The sequence below is a fragment of the Lissotriton vulgaris genome, chromosome 5 (assembly GCF_964263255.1).
Source record: "Lissotriton vulgaris chromosome 5, aLisVul1.2, whole genome shotgun sequence".
Taxonomy (NCBI): Eukaryota; Metazoa; Chordata; class Amphibia; order Caudata; family Salamandridae; genus Lissotriton; species Lissotriton vulgaris.
Window position 1 is genome coordinate 1555124233 of NC_141693.1, and position 27902 is coordinate 1555152134.

At 46.8% G+C, this 27902-nt stretch overlaps 1 protein-coding gene across 1 annotated transcript in view; it reads right to left on the reverse strand.

Moving 5' to 3' along the window:
* The window catches only part of NFATC4 (nuclear factor of activated T cells 4), a 339399-nt gene that overhangs the window by 159438 nt on the left and 152059 nt on the right, over positions 1-27902 (reverse strand). The window contains exon 3 of the mRNA XM_086923625.1: positions 10414-10576. Coding sequence (XP_086779751.1) covers positions 10414-10576 — 163 coding nt within the window. The remainder of the gene's footprint in view (positions 1-10413; positions 10577-27902) is intronic.

Below are 27902 nucleotides of genomic sequence, written 5' to 3' on the forward strand. Positions count from 1 at the left end.
ATCAAACTCTATGCAGCTTGTAAATGCATCTGGACTCCCCATAGCTGTGTATAAAATTCCCTATGATCCTTACTGCGTATTTTAATGGGAATTGACAAGAGTGATGGACATGTGAGCGGGCCAGTGGTGAAAGAGGTTACCTTCAACGGTAGATCTGGAAAGAGTTGGGAGAGGTGAGCAAAGATGGAAGAATGGTCATTGGCACGCGAGGTAGATACTTATGGCAGAAGATAATACTGACGGGAGAAAAGGTTAGCATATCTGGGCAGTTTTGTAGGGCACGACAAGAAGTGTGCTATGACATGATGGAGATGTGACCAGTGAGGGGGCAATGATTTTATTTATTTTAACCATGAATAAGAAAGTCAAGGGATGGTGAGAAGATATGAGGAAAAAGGCTCAGTCCTATATGCATAGTGCCCAAGAGAAAGCTCCACAGTGCCAGTGTTTAAAATTCAGCGCATCACCATGCGGGCTCCCCACCCACAAATGTTTGAGGGAGGTCTTACCCAAAAATATAAAATGCAGGTAGTCTCTGTGTTACGAACCGTAAACCAGAAGGAATGGTCCCCAAACCAGCTATGGACCAGTCCTCAGACATTGAATGCATCTGACCATCTCGGCATTAACCAAATAGGGGTAACGGCTAGTCAGCCCTGTTTGCGCACACATTGAACTGTGTTCTGGAGTGATTACTTCCAAACCAGAAGGCAGGATGCCACTTTGTTGCAGCTGTCCTTTGAGAAGCATCAGCTTCCTTTGATGGAAGTTGCTGAGACAAAAGGGCTGAAGCCCAGGAAGTTTTCTTTTCTCCAGGGTTAAGGTCAGATCTGCAGCCCATAGGTGTAATAGCAAATAATAACTGGTGACTGCAAGGAGCCCATTGGAACTGGAGGTTATGGCCACCAAGCTTCATGTGATTTACTAAACAGCAGATATATGATAACCTTATAAAAAGGCATTCTTGTGTATATGAAATAGAAATCCATATTGACTAATAATTATTTTCTTTTAGTAGTTATATGCCATAAGAATGGCTTTCCTATCGTTTGCTCAGCCAAAACTATAAGTAGGCTTTTCACACTGAGCTGCTGCAGTTGCTGTTGTAACAGTCTCTATGTTAACCTTTAAACATGCTAGTCTTAGTAGCTTCCACGGTTTAAATTAGAAAACCCTGCAGTTGGCAGTTAAATTTACCATGCACGAGGTCAGCTGATTTAATTCAGTAATGTCATTCCAAAAACGTGTTCAATTGGCATTTCATTACTGAGGCCTGTTGACTAACACCAAAGCCTAATATGCTAGCTATTAGCCAAAATGGCTACCATAATATAGGCACAATCACACGCTGTAAGAGGCAGTTTAGCAATCCCTTATTGGCCAAAGGTCGAAAACAACAGCTTTCCAAGTCAATATAAAGAAAAAGAAAAATTCAGGACAATCGCTCCACAAGGTGCCATAGCTCTGCCCTCACATGGCGAATAACGCAAGTAACTTCTCCCTGTTTACCGGCACCAGACTACATAGGGTGATGGGTGGAGGAGTTCTCTGCACCAATATTATGTGAAAGGAGTCTCTTGTCCCTTGTCATCAGGCTGAGGTATGTATGGGACAAGATTTCAGCAGCCTCACCAATTGAGCCCTAACCCAAGTGGGGGAATCTGTAAGTTATGGATGAGAAATGTGTGACACTAATGGAGCTGTTATGCACCTGGGAGATAGCTCATTGACAACAGCCCACTGGAAGTACAGACAAATATACTGATGTGCAAGTGAAATGTGCAGAAATGATAACTAACAAATCATATGGGTAGTTTGCTCGGCACTTACAAGGTTCCTGGTGACCTTTTCTAGCGCTGAGGGGGAGGGAAGAGGTAGTGGCACATGAGGCAGAAGGAGGAAACAAAACAAGGGATGCCACTAGCGGGGCCAATGGAATCGCGTGGGGTTGGAGAACCAAACAAAGCAGCACCCTGCCTAAAACATCCAGCAAAATAGTGGCAGATTACAAAACAGTTTAAGGCAATTTATGCAGCATACCATGCAATTAAAGACAAATTGTGTGCCCATATTCTGTGACATTGCTAGCTAGCTATCTGGGAATTTTAACACATTCTAATGCAAAAGGGACCCCGACACTACAGAAAAATAACAGGTTTCTTTAAAAAAAAAACGTAAATATTAAATACATTTTATTCAATAGTTATTCACCTACAATGAATGCATTTTTGTATCGTGCAAGGAAGCTTAGTAGAACCTATTTAGCATCTGTTGTTTGAGTGGGGCATGTGCAGCCTTGGTGCATCAAGGTGCTTATGCAGCAGCAGGTGTGCGGGTTGTGTGTGCAGTGCCGTGTGTGTGCGTGCGCGTACACAGCAAAGGAAGGAGAAGTGGTCCATGTTCAGCGCTTGGTGCAGCTCTCTTGCATGTAAACTAAACAGTGTGTGAGTAGTGTCATACAGCACTGGTACCCAGCTGCAGATCTTTGTAATGGCAAGTGCATGATTATTGCGAGAGTAGTGCTTTATCACGAGTGATCCATATCTGCTTCTGCCCATGAGTGGGGTTTCAGCTGCATACGTTACATAAGTTGTGCATTTGTAGCACTGGTTAGGCTCGTGGTGTATTTGCTGAACATAGAACATTTGCAGGAGGATCCATCTTGTGCTCATGCAGCTTAAGGTACTTTTCTGATGATTGTGCAGTACTAGTGGATTCTGTGATGCTCGTTCGGTGCCGAGTGCTTTTGTTGCTCCTGCACCTCAAGGTGTGCATGCTCCAGCTGATGTCCCATATGCGTCTCTGGTAATTGTACATGGCTAGGTTTGTTTGTAATGCTCTACAAAGCCTGATATACCTTGTCATGCTTGGGTCACGTTGCGACTCTTCACCCTTCCACCTAGCCTTTACTCATCCCAAACCCCTTCCTGCTGCTATGAGCTCCACAAATATGTTTAAAAAAACACTTTCTAGACCATTCCCTCTTCTATCCCGCCACTATCCTTTTCAATTCGCCTAACAGACTAACATGTGCACCGCTCAAATGAATGCCATATTTCCCTATACTAATGGCCCACTAATCCCGTATGGGTTCTGGAGTAGCGTGCTACCTGCCGAAATGCACTTGGACACCTCAACAAGGTTAGCAAGCGCTATATAAATGCAAGCCCTTCCCTCTGCTATCTTTCCATTATCTTTTTTCAATCCAAATAACAAACTCACATGTCCACCCGCTCAATCTAATATATATAGGTCATGTGATCAAGGTACGTCAGTACCGAAACGCGTAATGGCCGACTGAGCAGCAGCTAAATAAACCAACGATTTTTCTACTAACTTGGGTCTGTGCTCCATGTGTCTCTTCGGGAGAAGAGAGCGCCTGCGTCTTGCTTGTGAAGTGGAGTGGCGGAAATATATATATATATATATATATACTAATCCACCACTAATCCTTCTTGGGTTTCGAATAGCATACTACTCGACGAAAAACGTCTGGGTTAATAAGTCCTATATAAATGCAATGTATGTATGTATGTGTATTTTTTTAAAACTTTTTTTGGCCTTTTAATGACCGAAATAAAGTTGAATGGAATGGAATTACAATTATAAAGCAACAACGCAATCTCAAGAGCACTGAACTTTCTACCTCAGTCACAGAGGTGTACAACAAACACAATGTCGCATTCGTCAGAAAACAAGCCTAGCAGTGCTCATTTCTAGTGCTAAGGCTGCGCGGGTTTTACCCCGCGCATCTCAGTCATTCGCGCCTCTGTTTCTCGGTTGTGTGGTTGATGTTTTTATGATGATACTTTGTAGGAATACCCCGAAACTCAACTCTTGTTGTAATGTAAAACACTTGCGACACCTCTTCAGTAGAGTAGCGCCTTCTAAACATGCAAAATACATAAATTAATACAACTGCCCCACCCTTGATGCTAGCGTTTTTCTAGCTGGAAGCCTAGGGGTGGCGTTCAATTGCACTCTCTCCATCACTCTTCAAGTTACTCAGTCTATCAGAAACGTGGTCTAACTTCCTAAGCGTTTGTGCTTCTTCCCTTACTGAGACTGAGTGAAACGCCTGAAAAACTATGAACCAGAATAATTTTTTTCCTTTATTTTTCATCTCCCTTTTGAGGATTAACAGAAAGTATAAAGTAAGAGTATATCATTTCTGCCATTTAACTATCCAGCAAGACTTTTCTAATTTAAAATTTGCCCCAGGAAAAAGATGCCATTAAGGTTGGTGCCCCTGCAGCTCACTTATTTCAAGAATTACAGGATCCTGTCCCCCAACACTCCGATTCAGTCCTTCGTAGACAGCGGCCTAGCAAGTGAACTGAGGAGCGCATCGGTGCTGCTCCCTGAGGGAGGCAGAGCATAACTCTGCCCATTGGCACTCATGAGATTGCATCTGGGTGGTTAAGAAACCAGAAGGTGGACAATTATATGACTCCTTAATCATCTGTACCAGGTACTTATGCTGTTCCTCAGCACCTCAACATTGTCTTCTCTTGGCTTCATCTAATTGTTTACCCACTCATTTTCCCCCGGTAGGTTCTATGTAAGACCACAGATCCTAATATGGGTGTTTTTTCTGCCTTGCTGGTCTCTCAGATCCTGGTTTTACACTTGGCTGTGCTGTACCACTTCTTACTTAAGGTTGGTAAACAAACTTTCTTTCAACTCTGTTGCCTTATTCACAGAGGGTGGTATTCTTGAAATTGTATCTGATTTCTAAAGCTCCATGGGTCCTGTGAGTGGTGCCCCGGTTATGTGGTGGTATCCTGGCTGAAGGCAGAGATCCTGGTGTGCTAGGTAAGCATGAGGATGTAGGTCGTGGGGAGGCAGGCTTGAATCAAAAGATGGGCGATACAGGGCGTGACTGTCACCGTCTGCTCTGCCATTTTAGCATGAGCACTTATCTTTGGAGGAGTTTGCAATATTTGTCCAGAGTGGTTTGCCTGTTGGGAGAAGAGGCATGCATTCAGCAGTTTGTCAAGGCCACTAACTCAGTGCTGGCAGGACAGACTCTATGGAAGCAGAGTGTGAATGAGAGACCCGCTGTGCGAAGCTGCTTTTGTTTAGGGATGGCAAAGTGATCCAACATCTGCTGATGGATTCTAAGAAAGTCATGAAGTATGGGTAATATGTACACAGAACTACACTGGGAATGTTACTGCCTCCCATACAGAACACATAGGGAATTAAGGCATTCTAGGCAGTGGAATGTTAACGCAACGGGCGATTACAATAATAACATTTTCAGTAACATTCACTGCAAACTTCACAGCCTGGTGCTGCTTATAAAACAGAAGACACCAGAAAGATGTATCAATCTGGAAAAATTATAATCAAGGCTCCTCTACCGTGAATCTACTTGGTTCACCCATTGAAGATGCAACATACATGACAGTGGGGCTGTAGCAGCATGCCCTTTGCAAACAAAATTCTACTCCAGGTCCGGCTTTAGGTGCTGTCGCAGGAACTGGATGTCTGCATGCGTGTGCTTGTATATGTTAGCACATTAAGCCCAGAGATACTGGTTTTGCACGTGCTGGCATTTACTGCTGGCTTCTCAGGGTCAGAAAGCGCACTCAGTGCTGGAACCCAGCATGTAAGCCAGTGTGCTGCATGTGAGACGGTGGTGTCTCTACGCTCCACACTCCACACCTCACCCAGAACCATGGATGGAGAAGCATTGTGAGCGGCATGAATATCCATGGGGCTGGGAGTGAGGGAAGCAGCAGGTCACCAACCTTCACAGATATTTGTAACAAATTTGTAATTTGCCAAATTTCACGGGTGGGGCGACGACGGCAAATGACTGCGCTCCCAGGTCCCACCTTTTATCCAGCTTTACTTTGGTAATACAGGAAACAACGGCTGGAGCTGGAGCTGGGATGGTGTCGCACCGGTGTGCATGTGTAAAGCTCAAAATCTGTGCTGAGCTTGGACTCCACTGCTGAACCCCTCATAAGATTACTCAAGAAGTGAGCTAAATTTACATGGGAAGATGAGCCGACTAAAATGTTCCGAGCCATTACAGAAAAAACTATTCTACGCCCAATATTGCAACTTTATGTACTAGGTTTGCCCAGCGGTTAATTTGTAAAAAAAAATAAGTTCTTGGGCTCTCTTCAGGGGGAAACTTGCATCGGCCCATTTCTCCTTTTAGTGCCACCTAAAATAGAACTAAATAACAACCAGGAAAGTAGGGAGAGGATGTGGCGTTAACGGCCAGAGCTTTTGACTTCGGAGCTGGGGAACCAGGTTCAATTCTCTGCTTTGGCTCAACATATTGTGATCCAATCTTCCTGTAAATAAATGTGTCCTTAACTGGTGCTCATGAAAAGTACCAGTGTTGTTGATCAAGCACTGTTTTTGCGTTACTGTTGATATCAGCAAACATGATTTAGGGTGGGCTTTGACCCAAAGGTATAACACCGGAAAGAACATCCTAGCTTTTGCGTGATGCACATAGAGACCTTCAGAAGGACAGTACTTGGTAACTGAGAAGATGTTAGCCTGCAAAGGGGCCATACAAATGTTCAAGATGTATATAAGGCGCTTTAAATCCACCCTCGGGGTGAATTACTTTTCACTTGTCTTTTTCATAAGGAGCACAAACATTTATTAATCTATGTGTAGGGCAAGGTTAGCTCGCCTGAGCAATAGCCTGGTTGAGTATAACTTTGATATTGAAAACATCGCAGGGTCAAAAAATAAGAAAGCTGATTGCTGATCTAGACTACTATTGTGGGATAAAGAGGAGTGTGGGAGACGAAGATGAGAATATTGCAATGCTTGGTGGCCAATGTGGATCTAATATTGGAAAGTGCGCAATGGAGGAAAATACAAAGTGGCGTGGACATTTTCTGGGGGAGCTTCATACAGAGAAAACATTTAACCGAAGGTATCAGAGCACTTTACATGAGCACAAGTTGTGTTACAGATGGGAACATTAATTTTTTGTTAGGCACAGGGAGATTAAGTGATTTGTCTAGAATCACAGGATGTTGAGCGTCGCACCCGGTTCTCCAGCTTCGTGGTCGACCGCTCTAGCTGTTAGGCCACATCATCTCCTCTGAATAATAGCAACACATCCAATTCAACCACATGTGTCACTATTCTAAGTGTTGGGGAAAATTATGTATCTGAATCCCGATTGGGTGCCTTTGAACAGAGTGCTGACAGGGTGTCATCACTGTAAGAAAAGGAGGATTAGAATGATAGTAGAGAAGTTACAGGAGAGTAAAGGTGTTATGATGTTGCGAACAAAGTTAAAGAGGTTGAAATAAAAGTGGGAGATTTGTAAACAACAAACTTGTAAATGATGTGAGAAAAGATATGTTTTAAGAACGAACCAGAAGAAGAAGTGAAAGAAGCTTTAAGGTCGAAACGTGTGTAAATGGAAAAATGTAGTACGAAAAAAGGTAGCAAAAGTTAGACTGCATGTCATGCTGGAGTGTCAGGAAAAACGTCAAGGAGGATAGAAAGGTGGTGTAGGAGACGGCGTCCTAGGCGAGAGGGGACCACACACAGCTACATAGGAGAGAAAAGCCTAAGATGGAGAGAAGGTTACCTATTCCGATCGACTTCGCATGCTGCATGGTTGGTCAGTTAAATTTGATATTTTCTTCTTTATTAGTCTTCCTATTGCTATTTATTGACTGCGTTTGGTTAAGAAAAGGTCAGTGTGTGATGCCCAGACTTGTTCTGTCTTAGGTTAGAATTAATACGTGTGTACATGCTCAGGAACTTCACCGTGCTCATGGAATATGTAGAATGTTACCATTAGAATTGTAGCTGTTGAATAACCGTTTTAACATTGTTCTGAAATGGCTACCATTTTGCACTAAGACTGAATCACGATTTCTCTGATTGTTCCTCACTGAAGACTGAATACCAACAGCTGCCAAAACTGTTTTAATAGATTCTAGATGATTACCATATGTGCAACGAGACTGATCCAAGATGGAAACCACCACTGTGTCAGTACAGACCCAGCTTGACTATTACAACTGTCGTACAGTTGTTACAGCATAACTATTGAGCAATACATTAAGACCAGAACTAAGAAAAACACAAAGTTAATTAAAGATATTGCTCTGCCACATGTCTGACAGCAGATTAATGACGACTTTGTTTTTTTTAATTGTTTTAAATTAAATTTTATGGCAGTGGATGATTACTGCGTACACAGAAAAGAAAAAGAGTCACAAATAAAACACCATTGAATGATTCATCACAGAGAAAAACATAATCAGCATTATCACCGTTACAGTATGTGCAAGGTAATACAACAAAAACAAACAGGTATACATTATTTTAGGGTAAAATTTAAATCCAAGCAAAGCAATTATATTCAATTACTAATAGGTAACCATAACTTTTGTCCAAACAACTTCTTTTTCCGACCCTTAAGTCTATACACCGTGATTTCGAGCTGGTAAACATTTCATAATTTAGACTGCCAGTGAGAGAAAGCCAGAGGATCAACTTCTAGCCAGCGAGATGTTATACAATATCTGTATACAGACATGGCTATAAATAAAAAGCCTTCCCCTTCCATCGTTATAATACCCGTTTGCTCAGATTGAACTCCTAATATCACTAATTCTGATGATAATACAGGTGATGACTCTATGATGTTATTTAAAAAACCTTGCACTTCTAATATAAACTGAGCTAATTTCGGACAGTGAAAAAACATGTGGGCTAAATCGGCAGCTTTATATCCACAGCGACTACAATTAGCACCTTTTAATGCTTTCCATTTCGCCAGTTTAGATGGTGTATAATACAAATCAAAAACGGACATAAAGTGCTGGCTTTTAAATGACCCATTAAACAAAACAATACTAGCCATTTTTAGAGATCTGGGTAAATCCACTTTCTCTATTCCAAGATATCTTCGCCATTTATCAGTATAGACCTCTAGATCGTCTTTAATTCTGTTTAGCATCAGTTGATATATCGTGCCAATTCTGCTTTTTCTCCTGCAGCTTTCCAACACCTCCACTTTGCTCATAAAACTGGTATTTTGCTGATTTTTTGACTCTAGGAAGCTGCGGATTTGAAGGTATTTAAAGAAATCTCCTCTTGTGAGACTATATCTATCTTGTAAATAAGAGTATGAAACCAATTGCCCATTCTGATATAGATCACCGAATGAACACATTTTAAAATCGTTCCACCTCTGCATAACGAAGTCCCTAAAGATTTCAGGAAATCGAGGGTTCCCCAAAAAAGGGGTGTAATAATTCCATTTTATACAAAAACAAAACCTTTTATTAAATTGTTTCCAAATTTCCCACACCGAGATCAAAACTTTGAACTTCGTATTTTTATAGTAACTCGGTTCTATAAACCTGAGCAAACATAGTTGAGCTTCAGCTCCAAGTAGCATTTCGTAAATTGAGGGTGCCATAGCTTCATCCAGCTTAAAATCCGGAAAAATTAAGATACCCATAGCTTTTAGAAAAATTGCCCAATAATATAAGTGAAAATTCGGAAACCCTAACCCTCCTTTAGTTTTTGGCATTACACACCATCTAAGAGATCTTCTAACTCTCCGGAAACCCCATAAGAACCTAGAAACAGTTCTATCTAATTTATTAAAAAAAGCAGAGGGGAACAAAAGTGGTATGGTGCAAAATAAATTAAAAAAAATTAGGAAATATAATCATTTTAACAGCATTTGTACGGCCATATAAAGATAAATGTAAATTATTCAGCCTCTCAAGGGTTCGATTAACAGAGAGCAGTAATGGATCTGTATTAAGCCTAACAATGTCTTCCACTTTAGCTGTAATTGTCACACCAAGATAAGAGGCTGTAGAAGCGAATACTATACCATCCGGTCTGCCTACAACCAAATGTATTACCTGGGTTTTCGTAATGTTTAATTTGTATTCAGATAGTTCCCCGAATTCTTGAGCAAGTTCTCTAATTTTAGGGAGGGCAGATGCAACATCTGTCGTGATGATCGCAACGTTGTCCGCATAGGCGAAGACCTTATAATCTATTTGATGTAATACGACCAGGGGGGGATCCCACTTTCTTTTGTTAATCTGTTTAAATAAGGTTCGATATATAATGCGAACAACAAGGGGGAACAAAGACACCCTTGGCTTGTCCCCCTTGTGATCGGAAAAGGGTCAGACGTGTCAGTAGCTATCCGGATTACTGCTGACGACTTTGAGACAATACAATGATATGGATCCAAGATGGCTGCCAAAAAAAGTGGTTAGTTTCAAAATGGCAATGGAAATTGCATCAACACAGATCCAAAAACAGTGTAGAGCTATTAAGCAGCTGCATCCTTCTTTACATTGTTCCGATGCATTTACCAACGTTTCCAAACTTGCATATCTTAATCTTTATCAATGGCCCACTACGGACTCACCTTACCTTGACTACAGGATGTCCTCCAGGTGAGGCTTTCACAGCCCCTCGGCTGCCCTCAGTCTCATAATGGGCCCGGTGGTGTGTCCGCGGCTGCACTTCGACCTTCAGCTCGTATTGCTCATACTGGCTGGGGAGCGGCCAGTCCAGGGGGGGCAGGGCGGAAGATCTACAAGAAGGATTTATAATGTGATGAAGACGATCAGCCAAGGCACCTTGATCCTAACTGCTTCTCGTATTAAGACGTCAGCTTTTCCAGGGTACATCCGTCCATGTCTGCACTTTCTATGACAACACTTTAGTCCTACATGCAGGGCGTCACTATCCCAGAACCAAGACACGAGTCTTTCCAATGCACCTAAATCCCGATCTGTAGAAACTCATGTTAGCCTCATTTTGGAACCCATAGCTCAGTAGAGACATGCAACGTCCTCTGCTGTTTCAGTCAATCACACACCTCTGTTCATTTATTGCAGGCCTAACTAGTGATGATAGTTTCCATATGGGTCTGATTCCACAGCTAGCCGTAATATGTTGGTTAGCAGAGGACACAGGGAAATAGGAGTTGGATAGGAGAGCAAACAGACACTGGATTTGATCAATCAGACTTTACGTTCATCTAGGGCACTGACTTCTACTGGATGAGTGCTGATACCTACTAGTACACACAATACACCTACAGAATATCTTTGTACTTCTGACTCTCTACATTGTGATGGAACTCCGAGTTTTTATTAAATACTGAAACACAAATATCAATGAATTAGATGTGAGAAGTATTTGAAACTATCTTGTTTCTCTCATTACAAATAACTACTTTTTATCTTATGAGAACACACTTCCTGATTGGAAAATATAATCGAGGTGGTTGTTTCATAAACTGCATTGTAATAAACATATGCTAGAATTGTAAACTTCATCTGAGTAAAAAGTGATTGTTTTTCCATCCAATGTCGCTATCTTAGGTACAATATATTCGCTTGGAAAGAAAAATATATCAAAGTCTTTGAAGTGAGGAGGATTCCTCCCATTCCTCAAGTTGAATACAAAGGGTTGCAACAATAGGAGTTTGCAATCCTTAACCCGTTCCGTGCTAGTGAGGGAACCACTCCGTCACGAGCCACAGGCGGGCTGTGCTTATGACGGAGTGGTTCCGTCATAAGCATGGCAGCACTGCGCGAACCCCCTCATCCCCAGCGCCGCGGCGGAATTACCGCCGCGGCCAAGTGGTTAAAAGATAGTTCTTGAACAGTAGTTGGTAAATATAGTTTTGTCTCCACAAACATGAATAGGTTCCTACGCTTCTCTGTGCTGAATTCAAACCTCAATTGATTCCAAAGATGATCAATTTCCACAGTTTTTCTTTACTCTGGAAACACGGTCCTAGCCAGCAGCAAAGTATGTCGATTGCCTAGCAAGGCCTCTCTGGACCACAAGGAAATTCTACTTGGCAGCTTAAAATGGTTGCTGCTGCATGCAAACCTTGTAGAGCCTTGTTCTTTCAGGCCATTGCATACAGGCATCTTGTATAGTGCAACTAGAGCCGACACAAAGCCTCTCTCCAAGACGCACCAACACTCTGCGGACACAGCGAGCCTTAACTTCCTCTGAATGCACACACCGCTTGACTGCTTGGAGTATCGTGCTTCTGCATTGTCGAGTGCAACACGGTGAGTGCGGGCCACAGATCATGACATGTAACATTCCCTTCTATTTCAGTTCTAGATCCTACACACGGTTTAAATGATTGATCGACAATTCTTCAAAAAGGAAAAATCAAGAGATCTCACAAAGCAACTGAATCAAATTATCATCATTTAATATGACAACTTCAACAGTTCAAACATCAGCTGAAGACCGTCATAGTAGGACCTGGCAACACTCAATCTTCCCAAGCTTAATATTAAGAACTAACGGCCAGATTCATCAAAGTAAAATCGGCTCGCAAAGGGCCAGATTCTGAGAATCCGGCCCTTTGCGAGCGCTATTTTTGCATTTGGGATTTATCATCCCAAATTCAAAAATCGCAATTACAGAACTCGCTAAATTGCGAAGAATCGCATTTAAGGAATCTCAATTAGAGATTCCTTAAATGCTATTCATGAACCTTTTAAAAATTGCGGATTCGCAATATGGGGCCGCTATTTACCGCGGACTGTAACTTCGTGGTAAATAGCCAAAACTTAGAAAAATGCACTTTAGTGCATTTTTCTAAGTTGTATGTTACACACACACATGTCCTTTGGACATGTGTGTGCGCAACACCTGTGTACATTTACATTTCAGGGGTGCTACAGGGTGTCCTTTGGACACCCTGGCACCCTTGAAATTGCATCCTTATTTGCGATTTGCTAATTGCAAATCGCAAATAAGGATTAACTCCCCATTCATTCCTATGGGCCTTTAGGCCCATAGGAATTAATGGGAAATCGCATCGTTATTTGCGATTAGCAATTTGCGAATCGCAAATAAGGAAGCAGTAGAAATCGCAAAAAATATTGCGATTTCTACATGCATCCCATTTTGCGAGTCTGTAATAGCGATTCCTTAATAATCGCTAATACAGACTCGCAAAAGGGGACTTTGATGAATCTATTTGTAAATGACTATTCACAAGATTTTAAGTCTATAACAGTGATGAGTTTTTCTGGAGGTCAAATGATATGGCTGGACAAGAGATTCCAGTTTCTGAATTCCAAGAGAGAGGGGTCGAAAGAGAAAGAGCATGACTCGGTGATGGAAAGATGGGATCCAGCTCAGAATCATCAGCAGGTGAGGACTGATGCTCAGTAATAGTGAAACAAATGAAAATGCTCTCCAACCCTACAGCCAGACCATCCTCTTTTGCTAGTGAGTAGGCTTTTTACGTTCCAGCTATGGCAGAAAGGGATGCGTCTTATTGTTTGAGAAATGTGCTAGAATGACTTCTAAGCTAACAGGACTGGCATCTACTATTATTTCGGAGTGCAGCGCAGCATCAACATGTACCATGCCCCGTGCGACTCAACTGCAACAAACATAGCTTGAATCTATTGCTTCCAGAAGTAGAATAGCCTTTCTTCGGGAGTACCCTCATAGATGTGCTGAGAGGGGCAAAATCTTCAATGTATTTTAAACACTTGCTAGTAGGCCCTGGCATAATGTACATTATGCTGGTGTAATTTGCGTATTGCGGGAATTCCGTGTTATGCTTGTTAGGTGAAATTCCTGAAATTACACCATTACGTTACGTCGGATATCACGTTTGCTGCAAAATTTTACTACGAGCGTGCAAGAATAATACAAATGGCCAGGTCACGAGTAGCTGTTGCTCGAGCCATGTGTCTTGCGATTTGGGGGGGTGGCCGACCAGCGGGAGGCTCGCCCCCCCCCGGGGAAGTTTGGAGCACCGGGGGGGGGGGGGGGGGGGGGTAGGTAGCATGACACTCTGGTCTCGCCGTAGCTGGAGTTTTTACATTGGCATGGCATGGGGTTGTGGACGCGGGGGAGGTGCGGGGCCGAGTTGGGGTTACGGGGGATGGGTTCTACCGGGGGGCTGGACCGGGGAAGGGGGATGGGACCTGGGGGGCGGAGGGGTCCCTTCGCGGCGCGGTGGTCATTCGGCGGGTTGGGGGAGGGGAGAGGCGATGGGGTGGGGGAGTGGGGGAGGGGGCGGCGCGTGGGAGGGGACGGGAGTGGTTTTTACCCTAGCATGCTGGACTCCACCTTTTTTCCTTGGCAGGAGCTGTTTGCGAGGCGCTCGGGAGAGCAGCATGCGGCTCCCACCCAACGAGTGGATGGGCCGGCTCTGTTTGGTGCGGGCGGCCGTGCTCCAGCGAGGGACCTACATCATGAACATGGCGAATGGAGGCGGGATGCGTCTCCGCCGGCCCCTCCCCGAAGGGTCTTTACGGCCGCCGGGGGTAGGGGAGCGAGGATGGATTTGCATATCTCTGATCTGAATGCGAGTGCAGAGGATGGAAGGGCGAGAGTGGACTTGATGGATTTGATGCGGGTGTGTCGGGAAAGAGCGGGTTTGAGCCGGCTGGAACCCCAAGTGGGGGCCGGGGTGGTGTGGAGCCGGCTATTGGAGAGTCGGAGGAGGAAGGGGAGCTTCGGGAGGACGGGGGGGCTTGTAATGTTGTTGACAGTGTATTGCAGGTGCCAGCAAGGCAAGAAGCGCCCAGGGTGACGGCCCCCTCAGCTCCACAGGTTAGGCGGCGGTATCCAGCAAGGACGTTGACCTTGACGCCAGGTAAGACGGATGATGGCGCGGGGAGTGGCAAACGGCGTTGTGTGCAGGTGTCAGTGGGGACGGGGGGTGAAGGGGAGGATGGGTGGCGGCTGGTACGGGGTCGGTACGTGCAGGACGTGGGCGTGGGCACGGATGGCGCGGCGCAGGGCGGGGAGGGGTCGAGCCCAGGCGTCGGGGCATCGGCGGCGGGCGAGAAGGAGACTGCTGGGGGGGGGAGGAGAGTTGTGTGGTGCCGGTGCGGAAATTACCGTACATGGGGCTGACCAAGCCGCCTGGGGCCCACCTTACGGCGGCGACGAAGGAAAAGATCTGGAAAGGGGAATACGTTGACATCCTGAAGCTTCTGCACAGGGAGTTGACGTCCAAGGAAGGGTCCAAGGAAGAGGAGCAAGAGTTAGCTAGGCGCCCAAAGGTTCCCTTGACGCTGGACAACTGGTCAGCGGCTTTCCTCATATGTGCGAGCGTGTATTGCGAGAAGTTCCCGGACCGGTGCGTCGCGCTGTTCAAATACATGGATGTGGTAAGGAGGGCACAGGTGACATACGGCGGGTACGCGTGGTCACACTACGATGAGGAATTTCGGGCGCGCATGGCGGCGGACCCGGAAGCGCAATGGGGGGAGCTGGATTCGGACCTGTACCAGCAGACAATGGGAGGGGCCAAGTTTGGCCGCACCATTTACACAGCGAGCGGTTTGCCGCTGGTGTCGCCCCCCCTTTGCGGCCCGCCCCTCCCGGGGGGGGGGGGGGGGGGGGGGACAGGGAGACGCTGGTAGCCAGGCGGCAGTCGGGCCTGCTGGGACTTCAATAGAGGAGCCTGCGGGAGGGCGGCATGACGTTTCCGGCACAAGTGCTCGTCGTGCGGACGGAAGCATCCAGTGCTGCGCTGCTGGGGGCCCGCCGGGGCAGCAGTCTGTGCAGGGAGGGACCCCGGCCAGAAGGGGACTGAGCGGGGGTAGGGGAGGGGGCAGAGGGGGGGCCGGGCCATGGGAAAAGGCTCGTACGCCGGTTAGGATCGAGCGGATGGAGCCCTGGTTGGCGGCGTATTCGCGGGCGGAGGACACTGCAGTGTTGCGTCGGGGTTTCCGGGAGGGGTTCAGGCAGGGGTACGAGGGCCCTCGGATTGCTCGCTGGGCGGACAATCTGAAGTCAGTGAACGCGCACAAGGGCATTGTGCGCGAGAAGCTGTTCAAAGAGGTCAGAGAAGGTAGGATGGCGGGCCCTTTCACGGCGCCGCCTTTGCCGGGCTTAATCATTTCCCCCATCTGGGTGGTGCCCAAGAAAGAGGAGGGGCAGTTCCGACTGATACAGCATTTGTCTTGGCCGGAGGGGGAGTCGGTCAATGCCTACATTGCGGCGGATCTGGCGTCGGTGACCTACTCGTCGGTGGACGTGGCGCGGAGGTTCGTCGCGGCGGCGGGTCGGGACGCGCTGATGGCGAAATGTGATATCAAGTCGGCTTTCCGACTTCTTCCGGTGCACCCAGCGGATCACCAGTTGCTGGGGATCCAGTTCCAAGGTCTCATCTTTGTGGATAAAGCGCTGCCGATGGGGTGCTCCATTTCATGCGCGCTGTTTGAGCGTTTTAGCTCATTCCTACAGTGGGTCTTTTCCAGGCGCGCAGGCTCGGAGTCAGTGACGCACTATCTGGATGACTTTTTCCTGGTGGGGCGGCCCGGTGCGGAGGACTGTCAGCGGCAGCTGGATGGTTTGGCCGGGTTGATGGGGGAATTTGGGGTTCCCCTGGCACCAGAGAAGACGTGCGGTCCCAGTACAGTGTTGTCCTTTCTCGGTATCGAGCTCGACTCGGTCGCCATGGAAGCACGCCTACCGGAAGATAAGAGGTCTGCAATGTTGGTTTTGGTGGATGGAGTGTTGTCTAGGAGGAAAGTGACGGTACGGGAGGTGCAGGTGTTGTTGGGACATTTGAATTTTGCATGCCGCGTGGTACGGGAGGGCCGAACGTTTTGCCGGCGGCTGGGTTTGGCATTGTCCGGTTTGCCTTTGCCCCATCACCATGTGCGCCTTTCCGCTGGTATGAAGGAGGATCTGCGCATGTGGCGGGCGTCCCTGGAACGGTTCAATGGTGTACCGATGGCGCCGGCGGAGGACTGGGATGTCACCATGTACTCGGATGCGGCGGGCGGCGGCGGATTCGGGCTGTATTGGGACGGAAAGTGGTGTGCGGAGCAGTGGCCGGAGCATTGGCAGGCGGGAGGGAGGAGCATCGCGTTCTTGGAGTTGTTCCCGTTGGTGGTGGCAGTCACGGTGTGGGCAGGGGCGTTGGCGCACAAGCGCGTGTTATTTCGAGTGGACAACATGGCTGTCGTGCAGGTGGTGAACAGGCAGTCGGCTCGGGACCCGCATGTGCTGAAATTGATGAGGGTGTTTGTGCTGCGCTGCTTGGAGAATGACATACAGTTTCAGGCGCGCCACGTACCGGGCGTGGACAATGACATTGCCGATGCTTTGTCTCGTTCACAGTGGGAGAGGTTCCATGGGCTAGCCACGACAGCGGAGGAAGTCAGGACGCCGGTGCCGGAAGACCTGTGGTCGGTGGGCGAGGCCGGGTCTTTCAGTTGGTGAAGGCGTCGGTAGCTGTGTCTACATGGAAGGCTTACGAGCTGGCATGGGAGGAATTCCTGCGGTCAGGTGCGGTGAGGCAAGGGGACGGGTGGCGGCGCGAGGATCAGGTGGTAAGGTTCATGCTGGCGCTCATGGATAGGGGTCTGTCGCGGGTGTCGATTGCAGGCAAGTTGTTGGCGGTGGCATTCATGGGCAAGATGTGGTGGGGGTATTCCCTGTCGGCGGGTGAACTAGGGACCCGGCTGCTGGAAGGGTGGGCGAGAGAAAAGGGTGCGAAGGTGCGGCTGCGCCGTCCAATCACGGTGGAATTGCTGGAAGGCGTAATTGGCGCGCTTCCGAGGGTGTGCAGGGATGAAGGCGAGGTGGTACGGTTTTCTACCTTGATGTCCTGGCTTTTCTTTGGGGCCTTTCATAGGTCGGAATTGCTGGGCGCAAAGGGGAGGCAGGGGGTGTTGTGGGGGGACGTGGAGGTGCGAGCTCGGGAGGTGGCGGTGCGTTTGCGACGCTCGAAGACAGACCAGCGAGGGGTCGGGACCTGGGTGGTACTGGGGCCGGGCGGACGGGAGGGGGTGTGCCCTGCGGCGTGGGGTAGGAGGTTGATGGCAGGCGGTGGCGAGACGGAGAGGGAGGTTTTTGGACGAGGTGAGGGGGACGGAGTGACGGCGTCTCAGGCTTTGTGGGTCCTGCGGCACGCCCTGCGGTATATGGGTGAGGACCCTATGGCGTTCGGGACGCATTCCTTCCGGATCGGGGTGGCGACGGAGGCAGCACGGAGGGGTTGGGGTAAGGAAGAGATACAGAGGCTGGGGCGGTGGAAGTCGGATTGTTACCGGACGTATGTGCGGTTGAGGGAGGCTGAGGGGTTGTAGTGATCACTGTGTTGCCCGATTCTGATATGTGTGTCTTTACAGGTGCTGTGGCGGGGCCGGAAGTGGCTGTTCTGAATGTATATATTGTGGGACATTCATTCATCAAGAGGGCAGAACAGGCGGAGTGGGACAGGCATCGGACACTCAATTTGGGATTGGACGAGGGGTTGTACCGTTGTCATTGGAGGGGAAAAGGGGGTAGGCATTGGCATGAGTTGTTGCCTTTGTTGAACACGGTGGTGAGAGGGGGAGTGTGCCCAGATGTGGTGGTGATTCATCTGGGTGAGAACGATTTGGTGCAGTGCAAGGGGTTGGCGCTGCTCAAGCAGATGAAGAGGGACCTGAGGGAAATTAAGAAGCAATGGGCGGGCTGCCATATTATCTGGTCTATTCCCAGGCGGGTGTGGAGGGGGGCGGAGCGCCTAGGAGCCATAGACAGGACACGGAGGTTAATCGGGAGATGTGGGAATTCTGTGCCAGGGAGGGGGTGGGGAGAATGGAGCACCCGGAGTTGCGCTATGGCGCAATTTACTTTTTCCGGGAGGATGGGGTTCACCTGTCCAGGTATGGCATGGAACTGTACATAATTCAGATGAAGGAGGCGTTGAATGGGGCTTTGGGGGTGCTCAGGTATCCCAGGAGGCAGGAGTCCTAAGGGGGGGGTCGAAATTCGTAAGCGACTTTCGAGTGGCGCTTTCCTAAGGAGATAGGGTGGTTTTGTGGGAGGCCTGGGACTGTATGGTAGACGGGGGTGAGGTCATGGAGGTCACTGTGGCAGTCAACCTGATTCCAATAAAAGCGGCCTTTTTCACACAATTTGGTTGTCTGTGTCAGTGCTTCCCCCCCCCCCCTCACCTACTGGTGTGCCCCAATGGGGATATGGGGGGGTGGCCGACCAGCGGAAGGCTTGCCCCCCGGGGAAGTTTGGGGCACCGGGGGAGGGGGGGTAGGTAGCATGACACTCGGGTCTCGCCGTAGCTGGCGTTTTTTGGGCTGGTTGGGGGGTTTTGGGCTGCTTTTGGGCTGGCCAGGTACTTAACCGGCCATTTTGTGTCACTGCACACTGTTTGTGGTGCAGTGACACAGCAGCCAGGGTCGCGATAGTTTTTTGTGGCCCTCCCTCCCTCCCTTTAATTTGCTGTCCCTCTTTGTGTGTCGGGGTGGTGGGGGGTCTGGTCCTGGTCATGAGGAGCTTTGTTGGTCGAGGGTGCACTGGTTAGGGTCAAACGTTGTGTTGTCGCTGGAACAGGTGCGTTGCTGGGGGCGCTTTCCTAAGGAGATAGGCTGGTTTTGCGGGAGGCCTGGGACTGTATGGTAGACGGGGGTGAGGTCATGGAGGTCACTGTGGCAGTCAGTAGAGGGGTAGGTTGCTGAGCGGACGTGTGGTATTACAGTGCAATGTTGGGGTTAAACTTTAGGGGTGGGGGTGCGGGGTTGTCAGGAAGTTGTTATTTAGTGAGCAGTAGTTTTGTTCGGCACAGGCCAGGTGGGAAATGTTATAAGTGCACCTGATTCCAATAAAAGCGTCCTTTTTCACACAATTTGGTTGTCTGTGTCAGTGCTTCCCCCCCCCCCCTCCCCCCCCTCACCTACTGGTGTGCCCCAATGCATCCTTGCATCAAAAATTGATGTGGAGGATGTCTTTCATGCTAAAATATAATGATGAGTTTGCATAATTACGAGTAATTTCGCATAATTTTCCCGAAATTTTTCCTAATTATGCAAAAGCAAATTATGTGATGTTTGCACTCTTGGAACCAGCCGTGCCATGAAACAATCTGAGAGCCAAGAGCAAGAATGTATCTTCTCGGGTCAGAATGTTTGCTATTTCTGAGAAAATATGACAACAACATTTTTGGACTAGTCTGTAAAAGTCACTTGCTTGTCTTTGCTTAGTGTTCAGTTAGGCTTGTGGAGACCATGGCAGACTTTCTTGATGGTGGCATCAGGTCTTTTATTGGGCTTTCAAAAACAAGAATTTTATAACAATAGTTTAAACATTTTGGAATACATCTGATTATTCTCTGTATTTCTTCCTTTGAAGATTTCTTCCGCGGACGCCTCAAAGTGGAGGCACTTGTATCTGAAGAGAACCACGTGACTAGCAAACGTGTTTATGTACAATGACGTCTACTCCAGCTCCAACTGATAATAACCCATTTAAGCACCAAGTTTTGTGAAAAGTTTAGCACTATTACACAGAGAAATAGTGTCCTGGACGTGTAGAACGAGTGGCTCTCTCAAGGTATGGCTTTATGTGACTGAAGCATGTCTCTACATATGCATAGGTAGCTGCTTGACTGCCTCCTGGGTACAGGGATAGAGCGAGAAACCCGGAGTCTGGTTCAGTTATGTCTTGTTGCAAGAGGCTACTCATCTTCTTGGACCTGCTACATGGAGCCTCTGTGTTGTTGCAACACTCTTTTATCATCAACAAGTAGGCCTACCTGTTGGTATTTTCCCAGCCCCTGGATAAGCTTTGGAAACAGACGTAACTGTTGTAAATAGAAGCCTGGAGCCTGATATCATTTAAGTTGCTTTATTCAAGACATTGGTTTATTCGGCACACCTGTAAGACTTTCACCTGAGATTTGAAACTCAGCAAACATCTGGCGTCAGCAGATTCAATGACTTAAGCAGCACATTCTACCAAATTCCTTTGCTTATTCATCATAGACTGAAATACCTTTGGCACAGAGTGGGCGTCTTGGAACCGTAGGCATACATTCTCCCCAGATGGGTGAATTCAAACCATTATGACATTGATAGCAGCATCGATGTCCACAAGAAATTAATGATTTACTCCACTGAAATATTGAGCCCTATTACTGTGAGGTCATTGTTTTCACTTAAAATCAAAAGGGGAAAGAGGAGCAAAATGTTCAAGGCATTAAACATGTTGACCAGTCTACATTAGAAGCTATCCTGGTACTTGATGACCACATGATAGCACCACTGTTTTTAGTTGGGCCTGGTATCTATTACCTATAAAACTTCATTCTTTGGATACCAGGGCCTATTTTAGCCAGCACTCACACGTTTTACTAGTTACACTAATAGGTAGCCCCTTCACTTGCACTCATCTTTATGGCGACCTCAGATCAAACAGATCTCCCACAAAGAGCCCCCAGGCCCATCAGGCATTGCAGTGTGGGCCTGACGCAGAGCGACCAATGATGAAGCATGACACCCTAACAGATGTGTGAGGGCTCCAAGAGCTGACCTTCAGGTGACAGGACTATCAGCCACAAGGGTCCACCTTTAGTGACTGCCTTTGGCTAAGGAGGAACTTACCCTATCTTGAGATCCGTCATTGTTTTCAGACACAAGACTGTTCCTTACGGAATATACCCGCCTTGTTATAGAATTAGGACACCCTGGGAAGGGAGACCTCTTGGATGAACTACTACCTGAAAAGCCTGTCACTACGTATTTGTCTTGTTGCCCGCTTTGACTTGTTAGTTTTCTGTGGTCCATCTTTCACTGGTGACGTGTACCTGCTTCAACTCACCCTTGCTGGACCTCCTGCACATGGTTTGAAAACGCCCTATCTTGCATCGACTTGGACATTTCTCCTCAGCTACTGGTGTGCAGCAGGATGACACCACAACAGTGATGCAGCATTCGGGCCGGGTTCAAAGCTGAACCCTTAAGAAGGCGCACAGTGGTGATTGCTGCCTCGTCTCTCCTATGACAAGCGCACACATAGGCGTCGACTTCCCTGGTACATGCTGTACGAATAGGACACTTTCCATTGCATGCATTTACAATGCATGCGATTACAACGCGGTTGTTACAACGATCGCGTTATTACATCGCAGGACATTTCAAAGCAAGTTGTTACATCGACTTGCTGTAGTGGCGGCGCTGGACTTAGGAATAGTATACTTCACTATTCCAACTCAAGTGTGTGCAACAGTAGGGAAGGTGTTGGAATAGTAAATTATACTATTCCTTATGTTAGCTCGCCCCCTACAGCAAGTCGATGTACTTGCGTTGTAATGTACTGTGATGTAACAATGCGGTCGTTGTAACAACCGCGTTGTAATTGCATGCGATGTTATGGCTGTTTTCCATACCGTACTCCCCATGACATGAACGTCATCCACCTTGCTGGGTTTTTGAAGCACTTTTTTACTGAAGGGAGATGGCTCGTAAGAACAATTCTCTGAAACTTTAACACGTCTTCAGAATTGTACATTTTGAGATTGCAATGTCTGTTTTGTGCCTTGAGGTGCATTACAAACGAGTCAGTTGTCCTCCCAAGGTACTGATGGATTGAGTGAAAAATGTACTGCTTGTACTCAACATTGTTTTGTTTTTTATATCAATGTCGGGTGTGAGGTTGCTTTTCAACTACATACAGAGTTTTACACAGGTATCCGAGTCACTGTCATTAAACTTCAAGATAAGGCCCTCCTGCCAGGTCCCATGGGGTGTATTAACAAACTTTTCAGTCGCTTCTCACTCTTGACCCCACGAGTGTCAGTTAATAATTCAAAATGGTTGACCCAATGACACCAACTGGGCTCCAGAATGTTGATTGCTCGAGACTCAAGGGTGGTGTAACACCAAATGCAAGTGAGTGAAATGCCCTGTGAGGGTCACAGCACCATAGGGACAACTGGACGCCTACGTGATAGGTCAGTGTGCCTTGTGATCTTCATCAGAAGACATCACTTCAAACAGCTGGTGGCTGTGGGAGGAACTGACACCTATGCACACAAAGAATATAAGATGGCTGCAGTACACATGGAAAAACAGAGCCACCTTCTTTGCCACCAACATGCAAATTAGACTAATTATTATAGAAACTTCAATAAATGGAAAAACCACTACTGACCGAGGAATAACCATGGGGAAATTTCCAACTATGGCTATTCCCAAGGCTCATGGAATCATAATATTGCCTTTTCTCTGTATGTTTTAGATTTTTGTATTAAAGAAGAATATTTGTATTTGCGATCACCGTTTCAAGATCATAATTTTGACATAGTGCTCTTGGTAACATTCTCTTTATCACTTTTGTCTTACTTAATAAAGCCTTAGAGCCCAACGTAGCGGTCTCTACTGGCCATGAAAGGCCCGCTCCAGCGTTCGACGAGGGCATTTAACAAGTGAGCAGGCCTTTAATGGCCAGTAGAGTCTGTTATGAAGGACTCTAAGGCTATTAGAACATTCCACCCCTAGGGGGCGGAATCTTCTTATTTGTAAAACACAGGCCTCACGGAGGCCGATTGGGTTGAAATGTAAATGTCAATTGATACTTGTATAGCGCACTACTCACCCGCAAGGGCCTCTAGGCGCTTGTACGAATACCGCTGTGGAACCCATCCTGGCTTTCCCTGTGAGGCGTCCACTCCTGGGCGCCCCCAAGGTGGAGGCCAGGCATCCTTAGCATTGTGGGGGCCGTTGTGGAGATTAAGCAAGCTATTGCCCAGAGTTGGACTCCATGATTGGAAAAGGCACCGAGGCGAGAATGATCAGGTCCGTGTAATTCTGAGCCCAAGACCCGCCGAGGCGGGGAATTGAACCCTGGTCCCGGGCTAGACCTCTGCATCAGGGTCTTTCGCTCTACTCATTGAGCCACACTTCTCCATCCCCTCATTCCCTGTGGCTCCATGAGGTCTTTGTTTACAGCAACAGTTGTAAACAAACAGTGGAATGCTGATGCTTAGGGCTTCTACCAGCCATTAGAAGCCCATAGCACTCCATTGTCTTGAATGGAGTGCTCAACATTCCAATGTTCTAATAATCTATGAACCACTTTCCTCCTTCTTTCCGATCGTATTTTAAACATTCTATAAACAAACCTCAGTCAGCCAGTCTCTTCATTTACTCTGCTCTTAATTCAGTCTGTACAGTTTTTCTTCAAGCTCCCTTCCATGAAACTGCTTCCATGATCTGTTCAAGAGCCAGTGCTTCCCCAGCTATGTTGGGGCCTGGCCAAAAAAAACTGAAGATTAGAAGCTGGTGTGTACACCACCGCTTAATCTATGGTGAGCAACAGAAGTTAATTTTGGCTAGCAGTGTGGTGTGAACCTCAACCCTTTCTTGTAAACTGAAGTGCAGCTGTATTTGCTATTACATTCTTAATCACTGTCTTGTCTGGGCAGTCATCCCAGATGTTTAAGTCTTGTAAAATAAGAACTTAAAGAGGTGACGTTATCAGCAAATGATAGATAAGATTACTAAATTACTCCATTTCACCAAGAATATAATGCTCTTTTCCCTCACAAATTATTGTGTTCAGGTGTGACAGTTTAGGTGGATCAGCCGAAGTAACTACAACTGTCAGAATGCATTGTGTTGTTACACAAAACGCACTACTCCAGCACTGCACATTGGTGCCAATGTCATTTAGTACACTGGTAAGCCGTACGGTTGGAGCAGGGCATAAATATGCAGGAAATGCTTAGCTTGGGAGGTGAATTGATATTGTGACAACACACTTTCTGTATTACGTTGAGTGTTGCATTTCAGGGGCTTGTTTGAAGTATAATATTTGAAGATTAGGACTAGACACCCCTCTTTTACCTTGATTTTGTTTTTCAAAGGGTATTTGAATCTTTTAAGATCAAAGGGCCCGATTTAGAGTTTGCGCCTACCCTTAACTCTGTCTTGGTGGCAGAGGGCAATAACTCTGCCACCCCAAGGGACCTGTGCTGGCCAGATTTAGAGTTATCCACTAGCCCTGCTGACAGCTCTCTACATTGACAGGAACCACAGTCAAGGTGGGTCCTGTCAATGTAGGACAAACTTGACTACTGGTACCGTCAACAATGAGCCATCAAACGTTTCGAAAGTTGTTTTTTTTACAAAAATGAATGGACCCCACATTGTGGAAGTATTTTCCAAGTGTTGGGGGTCAGTGACGGACAAGAAAAAAAGCCTTTCAACTTTCAACTTACATAGAGAGGGCAGTGTAAAGTCCTTTGTCTGTCATGCTCTACTCCCATCAGGCCATTGGAAGAAGTATTCTGTGATGGAGCTGAAGTTTGCTCTATAGAATTACATTTTGTACTTCCAGCCCATACTGCACCTCTGGTCTGGTGTTAAGTGACAAGCATGGTAGTAAAATCTCTAGCCCTTCCTTTGAAGGCAGCTTGCTACATCTTTTATATTTGTTCTTGTTGGAAAGTGGGTTATTGGTAGGGGTAAATGTGTATCCATCACTGGCAATAGGTCCACTAACACAGTCTAGTGCTCAGTACAGGTCTCAATGAATGATTCCAATGCTCAACCCTTTGTAGCTTGGCTGCGAGCAGGCAGGCTTAACTTAGGAGACATGTATGTAAAGCATTTCAAAACGCCAATTCAGTAAATAATTAAGACACAACATACAATAAAAATCCCACTCAAATTGATAAAAATAGTAAATATTTTTATCTTTAAAATTACAACAAAAATGCAATTTAAGGGACCGAAGATATGAATTTTTAAAGATTTAGTGCTATATAGCACATAGAAATCTATGGAACCACGTTGGGACATCTGGTTGCACTTGACTGGGACAAAGTCAAAGTTTCAGCCCGACCCTGATGAAGCCCTGCTCAGATACCCCTTGTGGTAGCCCTTGTTGAGATTTTACCTTCGGACTTAGAACAATTTCTGGAGCATTTTCTGGTGGGGTCCCTCAATGCTTTTCACTAGTCTGGGTTCGGTGAGGGTTTGCTGGCCTGCTTTCCAGGGAACACCTGAGCAAACTCTGGATGTGGGACCTCTGGAGCTCTTCAGCAGTACGAACCAGCAGGGCAGACCTGCTCAAGTTTGAAGGTGGCCGGCTTGGCTCTCGTCGTTGAGTAGGTCCCCTTATGTACCTTTTTTCCAAAATTGCTCCAAACTTCAGGACCTCTTCCTGAAGTTCCTCTTGGGGGTCCAAAGTGTCCAAAACCCAATGCAGGGGTCTGGAATCTCCAAGATGGACCTTGAAAGTTTGGGACTTCAGTTCCCACAATCCACTTGGGTAAAACCCTTACAAATCCACTCGACGCACTTCAGGCAGGGGATTGTCGGTGGTGATGGTCCAGGTGAGCTCGGTTAACCTGTAGTATGGAGGGAGTCCACTCTTTATTCTTCTTGAAGCAAATTACATCCAAAGGACTGTAGTCCTAGATAATGCAGCAGGGACAGTCAGTCAGAATACAGGGCCTTATGGTATAAATCAAACTTTCAGCCTGGCAAGCCTACTTCTGCTGTTAGTTTCAAGCAGCAGATCTGAGTGGCTCTGCAGCTCTCACATATTTATTCAGTGTTCTCTGGAGTTATGCATGAGAGCACTCCTGTCCAGTGAGGTGCAGGGCAACAACCCAGAGAATGACCATTTCATCCAAAGTGTGGCATAATCTTCTCCCAGAAATCACTATTACTACAAAATTCAGTATGGCTGTAATCCCAGCAGAGGAGCAAGAACTAGTTAAACCAACCTCCAGTATGACTCTTTTCCATAGCTCCCCCCTAGCATCTGCAAATTTCTGCCTTAGGCATGTCCTCTGGCTAGGTCAGAGGGGCTGGGGGTAGATGGGCCAGGCCTTCTCTGCCTGTCCTATTCCCCTTTGAAGGTCCATGTTTACGACCCCTTCCCCTGCTCTGGCATTCCTATGTAGCAGAGCTCTCCAAGAGATAGCCTCTTCCTGGATGAGCCACTTATCACTTCATTAGAGCAGCCTGGCTAATTCTGTTAACTCTGATCAATCAGCGAAGAAGGCAGGAAGGCTGAATTTTGGCTTACAGACAAGACAATCTTATAACTTATTTGATGTATACTGTAGGATAAATTAAACAATAGGATATGGTTGGATTTATTAATACCATTCTCCTACATCCTTGAATTATATTTTCTTTGATTCCTAGCATTAGGTATGTGTTAGCCCCTTCGCTGCGGCGGCAATTCCGCATGCTCGTGACGGAGCATTTCCGTCACGAGCCGCGGTTGCGCTGTGCTCATGACGGAGCGGTTCCATCATGGCCCCGCCTGCTCAATAGAAAGCGCCGCGCAGGCGCGGCGGCAGGGCCATGACGGAACCGCTCCGTCATGAGCACAGCGCAACCGCGGCTTGAGCATGCATGGGGTTAATAAACTATTGCCAAGTAATCCTATGGGGTTAGTTATCTACAGTGGGGAAAATGAAATGTGTAATTTCTCCATCACCAGGGCATACAAACATCTTTGATAAGGTCCCTGCTTATAGTTACAGGATCCCAATTTATGGGACACTTAGGGTAGACTTTAGGGGTCCTGAATATGCAAACATGGTTTAGATTCTCACTCCACAATGCTTCTAGCACTAAAGTCGATTTTGGGAAGCACTTTACTACAATGTGGAAGGTGAAATGTGCAGTATCTCTATCCCCAGTGCACGTAAAAACGCTTTTGTAAGGGCCTCCTTATAATCACTTGACCCCCCCGCCCCGCCCTCCCAGGACACCTAGGCGAGACCTTGGGGATACCTAATATGCCCAAATATTGTAGTTTCTCACTTGTTAAGTGCCCCTACCACCAAAGTCAAATTTGGGCACAGTTTACATTTAAAAGCTGAGCTGCAACACAGGGCTGCTTTTAAAATGACCTCAGGCTATCAGAAGTGCACACATGCAAGTGTAGAAAGGGATGCTGGCTTTTAAACTGCCATGCCCTACTATATACTAGGGAGTTATATGTAGTTTTAATCCCCCTGCATTTTTGTATACTAGGGACTACCCAAACACATAGTATACCCTAGTGCATGTGTGTGTTTCAACGTAACAGTGGGTGTTTTCCACAAGTGGGCGTTTTCAACATAGCACTGGCCCCTGATTTTGTTGGAG